The sequence below is a fragment of the Pagrus major genome, chromosome 8 (assembly GCF_040436345.1).
Source record: "Pagrus major chromosome 8, Pma_NU_1.0".
Taxonomy (NCBI): domain Eukaryota; kingdom Metazoa; phylum Chordata; class Actinopteri; order Spariformes; family Sparidae; genus Pagrus; species Pagrus major.
Genome location: NC_133222.1, coordinates 27,039,643 through 27,052,179, shown reverse-complemented (window position 1 = coordinate 27,052,179; position 12,537 = coordinate 27,039,643). Strand labels below are relative to the sequence as shown.

At 40.1% G+C, this 12,537-nt stretch overlaps 1 protein-coding gene across 2 annotated transcripts in view; it reads right to left on the bottom strand.

Moving 5' to 3' along the window:
* mical2b (microtubule associated monooxygenase, calponin and LIM domain containing 2b) overlaps positions 1 to 12,537 on the bottom strand; it is a 71,206-nt gene that overhangs the window by 39,169 nt on the left and 19,500 nt on the right. For both annotated transcript variants that reach the window (XM_073471497.1, XM_073471498.1), the window contains exons 2-8: positions 8,748 to 9,138; positions 6,575 to 6,782; positions 3,943 to 4,059; positions 2,851 to 2,952; positions 2,101 to 2,256; positions 1,820 to 1,920; positions 13 to 270 (exon numbers count right to left, since the gene is read on the bottom strand). In XM_073471497.1, the coding sequence (XP_073327598.1) occupies positions 13 to 270; positions 1,820 to 1,920; positions 2,101 to 2,256; positions 2,851 to 2,952; positions 3,943 to 4,059; positions 6,575 to 6,782; positions 8,748 to 9,011 (1,206 nt within the window). In that variant the 5' untranslated portion in view covers positions 9,012 to 9,138. The remainder of the gene's footprint in view (positions 1 to 12; positions 271 to 1,819; positions 1,921 to 2,100; positions 2,257 to 2,850; positions 2,953 to 3,942; positions 4,060 to 6,574; positions 6,783 to 8,747; positions 9,139 to 12,537) is intronic.

The window sequence follows — 12,537 nt, the reverse complement described above, 5'->3', positions numbered from 1 at the left end:
GCTACATCTTACCTCAAGCAGACTGTCTCCCACCAGTGCGACCACTAACTGATGTCCGTGCTTCTCCCTGATCAGGGCAGCGTTCTCTGAGGCGTACATGCTTGTGAAGTCAAACATGGCTACATCTGGTTGACCGTAGTGGTTGATGGCATAGTCCAGAGACGGCAACTGGTAGTTTGTGCCAAAGTCAGCTGCCTCACGGGCATAGGAGAGCAACGCTTCCTGGTTGACGTTGTCAGCGCTCAACAGTCGCTCCGTCTCTATGTAGTCCTGTAGTGAGCAGACAGGAAGAAACTAAATTAACTAAAACTTTCAAATTGAATCTAAAGCAACGCTCATCAATATTTGTATACAAACAATGGATCAAATGACAAAGTGTAACAGTGAAGGGGTCACTTGTTGGGACAACACAGAATTATCTCCATTTTATTTCAAAGAACTTTGGTGGATTATGATGCATTCCCTCAATACACAGGAAAGATTTAATGATACAGTTTGTAAATTTCTACTCTGTGAACTCGACAGTAGTGAGTCATCAGTCTAAACATTTTGCCCCCACATGAATGTGGCCATCTCTCCTTGAGTCACTCAGGAAATAACTATGTCATGTTGTTTTGACTTGTTACTCCAGAGAGATGGATCATTATCCCAGGTTTTTATCAAAATAACATTTCCTGAGAAACCGCACGGTGAGCTTGACAAAGCAGCAAGTCTGAGCTTGACTAAGACACAAGATTGACAATACTAAAGAAATGAAAAATACAGTTAGACTGCCGTGTTTGTTTGCAAGAGCATCATAATGACAAAAACAAGTTAGTCAGTTTGTTGTATCAGTGGGTTATTATGAGTGCTGAGGCAGTCACACAGATGACACAGTGAGATATCACTCTGCACTAATGAGTAATGTAAGTGAGATGGAGACCACTGAGGACACAGCTTCAACAGCTCTGTGTGCGTGTACGCATGAGTGTGTGTTTGTGTGTATTTTCAGATCGTTGTCCTGGCGAGCGCTGGGTGGGAGGGTTAGCAGCAGTCCTCCTAATATGATCCAGTCTGCGCCTTGATGCCATAATAATATCCTCATTTATACTGTCTAATCTCTGTAGAGGACAGCGACCTTCACTGAGAGCACAGCTCTGACTCATAATGTCTCTCTGTGTGCGTGTGTGTGTGTGTGTGTGTGTGCGCGCGCGCATGTGTGGGCAGAGGACAGGTGAGAGAATGTAAGCAGCATCTAATTAGAGGCCTATTTCATTATCAACCCCTATGGAGGACCATCAATCAGTGTAAAGCGAGCTGCTCTCTGCCCTGGCGAACACACACATTCCTGTCTACCCATCAAAATGCTCTCTGCCATGGAGGCTAATTTTAAATATTCCAATTCATACTGCTGTATATGTGTGTGTGCGTGTGCTCTGTGTGTGTGTGTGTGTGTGTGTGTGTGGGTGTGTATGTGTGTGTGTTTACGTGTTAATTTTGTCATTTAAAATTAAAAATACATGTTGACAACTATGACAAAAATATAACCGTTGTCCTCAAAGCATAAAAACCTCAATGATTACATGAAAGACAGTCAACAAGACTAATTAAGTACATGCTCTTCATACTATACAGTACATACCCCCGATTGGTAAAAAGAATCGTCGGAGAACAATCAAAAGGACAATGCCCCCAGTTCTGCTGCATCGACTCGACTGTCTATTGTGAGTCTGACAATGTTATAGGAATGTATTGTAAAGGTGCTACAACACCTGTAACCGTGCTAACTGTACACAGCAGAGATGGTGTATATTACGTGTACATGCATGAGGAAACTCACATTTATGATGACCCCTTTGTCCAGCAGACTCTGCTTCTTCGCTGTCATGACAAAGTAGTGTGTGTTGTCTTTGTAGTAAACTATGTTCTCCAAGTCAATTCCTGAAAACACAATCACATTCACTTAGCAAACGGTACTTAAAGTGCTGGAAGATGGAGCAATTAGAGTGGGAGAAGAAAGACAAAAGACAACAGTGCATGGTATGCATGCTTTTTTTTTTACTTTAAGAAAAGGTGGCTCTGTGATATGGGTTGCTGGTGCCACATTTTTTTCAAACTCACCTGTCTCCTCCTTAAGTTCCAGAAAGAACTTCTGGTTAAAGATAAAGGCGACCCCACTGATCTCCTCGACTTTGGCCTCTGCTGTGGTGTTCCTGTTGACAAAGTTAGCCGTGATGGCGATGGCCAACTTCCCTCGAAACTCTTTGCGACCAAAACCTGCATAGAGAGGAAGAAAAACCTTAGCAATGAACCACGCAGAGGGAAAATATGTCATTAACAGATTAAGTGATTCTTAAGCAATATATGTAGATGTACTGTATTATTGTTACACAGTCAAACTTGGATTCAAGTTTTTCCCTCCCTGTTAGCTAATGTGGGTCTACACATAAGGGAGTTTCCCAACAGTCATGGAGACACAAATGCTTCTGGAGTTGACCTTGATACTTAAACATAAAACACACAAAAACATTAATTATACCGGGACAGAAAGCTAAACAAGCTCACAAGCGGTTCATAAACCAGCACACACACACACTCACACACCGCTGTCCCCATACACACCATTAAGCTTCCAGCTAAAACTATGTCAACAGGAAATGCTTCACCCAGTGACTGGAAGCAGCTTTGCAACACCTCAACTGTTTTCCAGTAAAAGTAACAAATAGCGGTTTGACTTCAGTGTTTATTTATCTTTCAAATGTGGGTCAGGAACAAACTTTTGAAACATATGAACTGCCACCCACATCAACTGTGAGTTCACCCCACAGCATTCCCATTTTGGAGCTCTGTTAGTTTTTCCTCCTCTCTTACCATCTAATGTGTTTTTGCGTCCATCGGCTCCAATCACCACATCAAAATCAAAATCTGAGACAGGATGGTCGGAGGGCCGGACCTCTGCTCGCCACCCAGGACCTGAGGGAGAACATAATAAACCAGATGGGCCCACTTTGATTTGATTATTTCTAAACCAGAGCATACATGTAGTCTAAAGAGAGTGGGAGTGATTATCTGAAGGTAAGGCAAGATGACAGGGAGTAGATGTATAGCAAAGGTCTTTGAGAACTGGAGGACAGAAAGAGTACATGCTTAGGACTTCACATCGTTTCTAATGTTGAAGTGTTGATCATCTGGTCAAAACCAGATGAGGTTTTTGTGGATAATTCCCAACTGCCACACAGCAGCTACAGTTAACTGCTCAGCCCTCCAAATCAACCAACAGTTGTGTCGTGTTCCCTGGAGTGTTAAAGTTAGAGTCCCCATATGCCATATTTAGGACACTTGGCATATTTTGCGACCCTCAGAAAAGCAAACTCAAAGTAGAACTAAAATGTAATTCTCAGCAGACTCTATCAATAGACTTGTGCTATTTTCCACACAGTTTGCTCTAAATGCTGCCGCAGCAGACGCCTCCACTCTGGGAAACTTTCTGATCACTTTAACATATGTATTTTCTATTAGAAGAAAGCTTTCCATATATAGCTGAGCTATGCAGGAAAAGAACATGTGTGTCACTGCCACTCAGATGGCATACACACAACCACAAACATACACGTTAACATTGCCAACAGTGGGCTATATTTCTACAGCGACTAAATGTGGACCTCCATTTCTGTTTTTTGACACTTTTTTTTTAAAATAAATTGCCTAGAAGGGACATGCATCCTTAAGTGATGTCTACTTATCAAAGAGGGGGCTTCCATACACTGCTTTCGAGCTGTCTGTACCTATTCTTTCACCTGATGAGTTTGTTTATTAAAAAAAATTCCTTTGTTTCTTTCTAAAGTTGATAATTCACTTTAATGTTGTCACTATTTAAACATTTTTCTGTGATACAGACAAAACAATCATGGCCACAGACAGACAGACAGACAGACAGACACACACACACAGACACAGACTCACTGTCGTCAGTCTGCTCCGCTGGTGGCTCCACCAGCTTGCTGAACTCCACATTGACGTGAACCTCCACTCCCAAGATCAGACTCACTTTCAGCAGCATCAGCTGGAGCTGGCGGATACCTGGAGTGGATACACACAAACACACACATGCAGATGGTGTATAAAAGCAAACAAAGTAAGGCTACAACTTCCTGTACAGACATTAAAGCAAAAATGCATTGAAGCTAGGGCTTGCTTAAGTTTGGCTTAGTAAGCATTTATTTAGTTTAAGACAGTGAGCAGTAACCTCTTCATCTGCCACCTGCTAATGACCGTTTTCTGCAGTTTGAATCGGCATTAAAGGATATGTTCACCCAAAAATGAAAATTCACTTATTATCTACTCACTCCCCATGCTGATGGAAAGTTGAATGATGTTTTGTAACATAACTTCTCTGGAGCTTCACAGCAAAATAGTGTTGCCGCAGTCTCCTAAACAACTGAAGTAGATGGAGACTTAAAATGTAAAAACAACAACAAAAAGAAAAAAAAGGCTCCATACAGCTTGTCTGTCGTAATCCAAGTCTTCTGAAGACTGAAAAGTTGCAATACTTCAATGCTTTTTACAACGATGATATCCATATTAGATAATATCAAAAGTACCTGAAGCTATACAAAATAACAGATCTTTAATCAGATTTTCAACCCGAGGCAGCACAGATACTTACTTTACTACAAATGTGTTGATATGGTTTCAGTGACTTTTTCTTTGGCCTTGGTATCGAAAGAGGTACTGAGGGTTTTTTTTAATATTAGTATTGTATGGAAGTTTCAATTCTGGTATCATGACAACCTTAAAGTACAGCAACGGACCATAATGAAACCTTGAAGCTGACGTTGCTCCAAGAACATTTGTGTTTATTGATGTTACTTCACTGCTGGTGAACAGATATATGACTAGGGCACTCTGATATCAGGAAGATTAGCTCCTACTTTGCTTTCATATGTGGCTTCTGTGGCTGCCATGAAAAAAGTTTGCCTTCGCATCCATAGTTGAACACATTTACAATTTGACACTGTGAAATGCCCATTACTAACTCATATAAACTTTTTCCATGATTCTAATTTTGTCAAAAACATACCGTACGTCAACATAAGTCTAGGGCTGCAACTAACAATTATTTTCATTGTTGATTAATTTGTCGGTTATTTTCCCGATTATTCGATTAGTTGTTTTTCAAATCCCAAAATAATGCCCTCGAAGATATTTAGTTTACTGTCATAGAGGAGTAAAGAAACCAGAAAGTATTTACATTTAAGAAGCTGGAATCAGAGAATTTGGATTTTTCTTTTTACTTAAAAAAATACTTAAACTGATTCATTACTGATTAACAGTGGTCTTTTTTCATAAAATTTCAAATCCATTAGCTGTCCCAATCTACTCAAAAAGGTCAGTATTGCTAAGACCACCAATCCAGTGTACGGAATCAGTGGATCCCAACCCAGTGAAACATATACAGGTATTTACAGATTTGTTCTCAGCAGCAATTATTAGAGAAAGACGTGGCTGCATTTATAGATGAGAACAAGTTAGGGTTCTTAGATGTACAGGAGATATGAATACATGACACCGTTACTAAAGCTGGAGAGGAAGATGTGCCAATGGAAACATCCCACGAGGGAGAGTGAAATTGAAGAAACAAATAGGAGCGAACTGGGCTGCTGGAAAATCTCCTCTCACAGGTTACAGAGTCACACAGACAGCAAATACACCGCCCTCATCATGTCACACCGTAAATACAGGGAGCAGAAATGAAAGGTACTTTTGTGAAGACGGCTTTGGTTTTTATGGCCACATAACTTTACATTTATCTGTGTCATACTGATTTGACACACAAAGACACTATAGGCCTTATTTTCATGTATTTGCACATTATCGCTTTATAACAGGAAGAAAGACAGAACAGGGAGAGAACTACAAAATTCTGAAGCAGAGTTTCTCAATCACAGGTCCCAAAATTTTAGTTTTAAGAAAAAGAAGAGAGAAACATATAAAAGCATATGTTTTCCATGTGATTGTGGTCATGTGGTCAAGGATTGGATTATATAGAAACTACATATATTCCCAAGATCTGTATTTATTTCCTTTTACAATAAATTAAGATCTATCAAACTAACAGACTCCCATGACCTCAACAAGTCAAACGACTTTAAAAAGGGTCCTGACTCCAAAGATGAGGAAGTTGTTTCTCTGAAACTATTTGACACAACCAAAGAACATTTTCTCTTCCTTCCAGAAACACTCTAAGGGAAGAGAAAGAGGTTCTGAAGAGTCAGTCAGCCTACCCACTTATCTCTCTGACCTCTTGATAGACTGACTTAAGAAGTATTTAAATACTTGAATGATGGTGCTTGCATAAAACAGGATTGTCCATGCAGTAGAAAGATGCAATATTTTTGAAATTGGTGCTACATGACCAGAGAAAACACAGAAAAGGTTTCTGGTATTCTCTTTTGCTTCAAAAGTAGAAAACATACAACAACCAGAATGCACTGCGCCAAAATGGACAGAAGTTTCCTATTGTTAATTTGCATATACTACCAAAGTTTCTGTTTAATAATGCACCACAATGAGAAAGACACAGATTCAGACTCACTGATGTGGTCGATGGCGCCAGCACAGAACTTGCCGTAGAACTTCTTGGCTCCTAGGCCCCTGAGGTCTTGTATGGTGAAGGGCCACAGGTGGAGCACGTTGTTCCTGGAGAAGGTGTCTCTCTTCTCGATCACCACCACCTTACAGCCCAACAGGGCCAGCTCGATGGCCGTCCGTAGACCACAAGGACCACCGCCGATGATCAAACACTGAAAGGAGTCATAGATTCAGAGGAAGGCACAGTGGGGCGGATGGGAGAGGAACATGATTTGAGAGAGTGTCTTCTTTAAAGTATTACAGTATAATGGGGAATAGGGTCATAGCTTACAGTAGGTGTGACAGCAAATCATAGCTATGTTTACAGTAATTGGCACTGATGTCTTATCTCTGAGGAGAGAAAAGCAGCAGACAGCATCATATGGAAATGGGAGCAGGAGAATAAAAAGTCTCATCTGGAAAGTCTCAAAGGTCCTCTGTGTTTACAGTAAACGTCTCATTTCCAGGTCAGTATGCGGTTTGCCATTTTCCAGTTAAAGGGAAAAGCAACTAGCAAAACAATTAGCAGAGCCATCTGGGAAAGGTTAGTTTAATCACTTTTGGGAGTATGATTTGTTCCATCACCCACATAACAGAACAAAACATCTAGAAAACTTAGTTTAAATTCTGGGTGCAGAGCTCCAGAAAACAGAGCGAACCACCCAGCTCTCTCAGCACCATTTCTCTCCAAATAGCAGTTTGTCCTGAAAAAATGTCTGGGATAATAGTTGAGTTGTTATTTTTGGCCAACCCTCAGCCCAGCCCATCTATGTTAATCTCCCCTCTGTGAGTCTGTGGCCTCTTTCCCCTCCAGACGCCTTATCTTTTCCTTCAGAAATGAAATGGTAAGACAACAAGACAGATCAGCACAGAACAAAAAACAACCATTAAATACCATTAAATATTGACATGAAATATGTATTTGTACTTGGATTAGAATGGTGCCAACTTCCATAATGTTTCCACTATGTATTACTTGATCCATTAACTAAATTTACTCAAGTTATATGCACTGAATCCAGTTAATTCAGCCTCTCAAAGTTAGGATTACTTATATCTAATCAAATATTTGCATATAATTACAGAATTAATCCACTTACATCATCTATTTTCCAAACTAATCCACACTGGCAAAGTTCCTACTTGGGTACTTGGACAAATTAACCATAATTCCTTCCAAATCCAAAAGGAATTACAAAGAATATGTTGTGCTCAACAGAACACAGAAAAATATTAAACTCAGCCTATATACTGTGGTAAATAAATGACGGGCACCTTAATAACGGTCATCATAACACACATGCAAATTTCGCACACTAACTGAACCGGATGTTTGGCTGACTGCCGTGTAGTACTGTCAACATGATGAAACTAATCTACAAAGTCAGTTTAACATTTGAAGTGCTTACATATAGAAATACAGAAAAGGTGTACGATTTGATTTTTGAAGCAAGGGAAATTCAATGTTCTAACTTGGAACTGTGCAAACAGACACGTGACAAAAGGCTGAGGAGAACAGCTCTGGACCAAAGTGTTCTGATCTCTTGAATATATATTTTGCAAAACAATCTTTTATTAAGTAGATAGCTTTTTTTGACTGTGTTTTCTTTAATATATTTTGCATTTTTTTAATATGTAAGGATTTATTTCTTAATAGTTATTTATGCTGACATATGGATAGTTATTTATTTTGAATAGTAATTAGTATGCTACCAATACAGTCACTTATAAACCGTTGTTTTACTTATTTATTACTCAGACAGCTACTGCTACAGACTAGTATGCTAACAGGTTAGCTCCCCAGGTACAGTAGTTCTGGCCTGGCCTGTGAGTAGACACCACAGTATATTACTCTGCTTCTAGAACCATGTATTATCTGAAGACACAAGTCATGTCTTTACTACCATTTGTATAAACCAGCAAACCTCCAAACAAACTACACCTTTTACGTTACTCTAACCATTCATGGTGTGCCAGCACAGCTTAAATTGTTGTGTTCATGGCTGAGACAGGCATGAATACACTCACATTACTGAACACAGCACTCGACTGCTAAGATACTGGATCAAACTAGCTTCACATCATCTATTAGCAGCCTTTAACTCCAGCACAGGTCCTCTACAGTTGGTGTCTCTTACCCTGGTGCCCAGGCAGGCTTTATTCTGGTTGAAGACCTTGTGCTGTGCCCTTTTGTCCAGTTTGGTCCACAGAGCCTTGACCTTCCAGGTGCTGATTGCAGCCTTGAGTGAGCTGTAGAAGTTGATGTAGTCCAGAGGGTCCAGCTCCAGCTGCCTGCAGAGGATGCTGAAGGCCTGCAGAGTCCCTTTACAGGTGGACGCCTGGACAAAGTTCTCAAAGAGGACGCTGGCTTGCGCCATACGTTCATCCTCTGTCTCACCCATCTGCTCTGATGGTAAACAGTGTCCACGCTCTCTCGTTCCTCTCCCACTTCCTTTTCCTCTTAAGTCTTTCCAAACTGTCAGTAGTTGACTTCTATGATGTGGTGTGTGCCGCCATGCTTAGCAGGTTCTGAAAGAAAAAAATAAATACGATTTTTAGACCGAGACACCAGAGATGCAAATATAATCAATGAAGAATGACTTGATCAGTCCTATATCATATATAGGATATTAACACAACCAAACTATAACCATGGAAACAAACAACTGACAAATATTATTATGTTTTTGGAAAATGAGCTGAGATACTTTTTGATGCCTTTCTGTATATATTAAATAGACAGGTTTGTTTTGTCTCATCGCTCTCATCAACATCTCATTTCCAACTACAGAAAGCGGCCTTTCCAGCATATCAGTGTCTTACTAAATTCATCCAGTTTTGTTAGATTTGAATCTTATTAGCTTCTCACATTTTGTTCAAAAAAGCTCCTTGGTTACAAAAAGCCCTACTCTTGTTTGTACTCAATTGTACTCAGTACAATGTGTGTGACAGAACATTATCAATCAAGTTTTACTGTAGCAAATATGTACTGTTTTCTTTACCGATTGATCTGATGCTTATTTTCCTGATTCACTGATTGTTTAGTCTACAAAATGTTTCCCAGAATCCAAAGCGGCAAATTTAAATTGCTTCTTCTGTCCAACCACGAGTCCAAAACCAAAAGACTCTTCACTTACTGTCATAAATGAAGAAAACCAGCAAACCCTTACACTTAAAGAGCTGGAACCAGCGAGCGTTTGAATTTTTTGATTGAAAAATGACGATTAATTGACTGTCAAAATAGTTGGCAACAAATTTTCTTTCAATCAACTAATTGATCATTCGACTAATCGTTGCAGCTCTAAACACAACATCACCATGTCAGTTTATCCCAAACTGTTCTGGAGAGGACTCGGCTTCTGACACAAAAATGCTCCTTGGTTACAGAAAGTTCTACTCTGGTTTTGGTTAAATTTGCAAAGAATGCCTTTTTCACATTGCGATAAAACATTGTCAAGTTCTGCTCAGCTCCTTCAATACTGATGATGTTCATTATCTTCAGCAAAACATTAAGACATAGAGAACAATATATGGAGGAAAACCTTGAAATCTTATAAAGGAGAGGTCACATTCCAAATGTAAGGAATGTCTGCAGCTCGCACTGAAAATAAACTGCAGAGGTCAATGTGCTGCTTCATATAGCCCGAGTGTCACGTCATGCATTCTCTGTGAGGTGGTCAGGGACACGCACTGATTTGACCATACAACTCTGTACAGTACTACACATCGAGCCAACAACAACAAGCCTGCAGAGTTCAAACAGTCATTAATTAAGCTGCACATATTTTTTTTCTACAACAAAAGATATTTTCCTCCTCCAGCTCTACTGAATGCCTGATAGGATTATGACCCAGAATGTGCTTTGGAGGGGTTCAGCTGAGCAGTCACGGGAGAAGCTTAAACGCTACAGCTGCAGGAATACAGACAACACAGTCACATCACATCACACGCAAGCAGCAATTTGGTGCCCACAGCATACGAGGAAGTGTACCCACTATCAGGAGGCAAGGGGTATGAGACATTTCCTGATTCCTGGTTCCTTTGATAATCTTATCTCACTTGAAAGGTCAAGGGCATCTAAAGAGGGGTTTGAAGTTTGGAGTTGAAATATCTCCACTTTTAGTCTGCCACAGTTACAGTTCCTTTTTGTCCTCCCTAGTTTCTCCCAAATCCACTAGACTCTGGTGTTAAAGCTAAAGCAACTGGTTTCCTTAAACCTGCAAAAAATAATACTTTTTTCCACTTCGGAAAAAAGAATATTGACGTTTAACTTGATATGATGAATGTTAGCAAACAGTTGTTAATTTACACATCAATTTACACATTAGCAGTCATATTCACTCTTCTTAAGCTCTGTTTTGGTCACCATCAACGCCTGAGGTATCTGGCTCTTTAGCTGTTAAATGCTCCACTTTGTTCACAGGCTAGTTGATAACTGTGTGTCTGCTGTTTGGTACTGGGCAAGTAGTGTTTAGTGGATTTTAATAGCTTTTCACTGAGAACAGCTGTCTGCTTTGGCCGAAAACAACATTATGAGAGCAGAGAAACCGAACAATAAAGTTGTGGCCAGACAGCTGAACAATGAGCTGAACTCACTATACATTTTGGAGCCCCCCAGAGCTGTTAACTCAGCCCCCTCCTCTTCACACTGTACACCCATGACTGTACTCTCAGACATCAAGAGAACTCTATTTTTAAGTTAGATGACACTAACATCTTTGGCTGCATTATGAACAATGAGGAGAGAGAACAATCTTGTAGAATGGTGCACAGAGAACAATCCACTGCTCAATGCAGCAAAACCAAAGAGGTGAAGAGGAGGCAAAGACACACACCCCTGTCTACATTAGTGGAGCTGAGGTGGAGCAGGTGAACAGTTTTAGGTTACTGGGAATCAACATCATAGAGAAAGCTATCATGGTCATCACACACGATAGAAACGTCTACTTCTTTTACGGAGGAGCAATAGAAAGCATCCTGACTGGAAACATCACAAACTGTTCCTGCATGGCCCAGGACATGAAGGCTCTACAGCAGGTGGTTAAAATCACCCAGAACATCATTGGTACCCATCTACAGAGCATCAGTGACATCGGTGAAGTGAGATGACTGCACAGAGCCCCAGCCATAATCTGTTCACCCTGCTGCCATCTGGCCAAAAATACCGAAGTATCCGCTGCCGTACCACCAGACTACAGAGCAGCATTATTCCTCAGGCTGTGAGACTCCTGAACTTAGCCTCAACACTCCAGTGTTGGAGTTGCAGATGACCAGATTTGTTGGATGAACAGATAAACAGTTAAACATTAGAAAGTTGCGCTCAGTAATGCATGCATGCCTATGAAGTCACCTGTCTGCTGCTGTCAATGGAAAAGCACCTTCTTGATGATGCTGGAAAGAAATTCCTGGCTCTCTGGGTTTCTAATAGAAGTGGACCAATAGTGGATTTTTAAAGGCTAATATAATAATGATAGTTGGGAGGAGGAAAAAGCCGATTACAGATTAATCAGCGGATATTAAAAATGTATACATATATCTATACAATTAAAATGGCGATTATTTTTTGTTGGTGAAACTGGACAGGTACAACATAGTCATCTATATTCATATTTTAAATGTTTTTATTCCTTTTTTTAAATGAAACACTGTCGAAATTGAACAATCTTTGGTATTAACTTTATTAGAACTGCTGAACTGAACATTAGTGCCCTCTCTCTCTCCCCCCCATCCTCTCGGTGAAAAGTTACAGTGAAACTTTGTAACGTTAGTAAAATAAAACTTTAATAAAACACAGTCTTTATTTTGAGTTGAAAAGCTAGCAGTAGCTGTCTGGTTGATATCAAGACACAAGATCTGGAAACATGTGAGTTAGTGGATTACATTGTTGGAATCTTCTATTTACAATGGACGATGTGCTGTTCTGTGGCC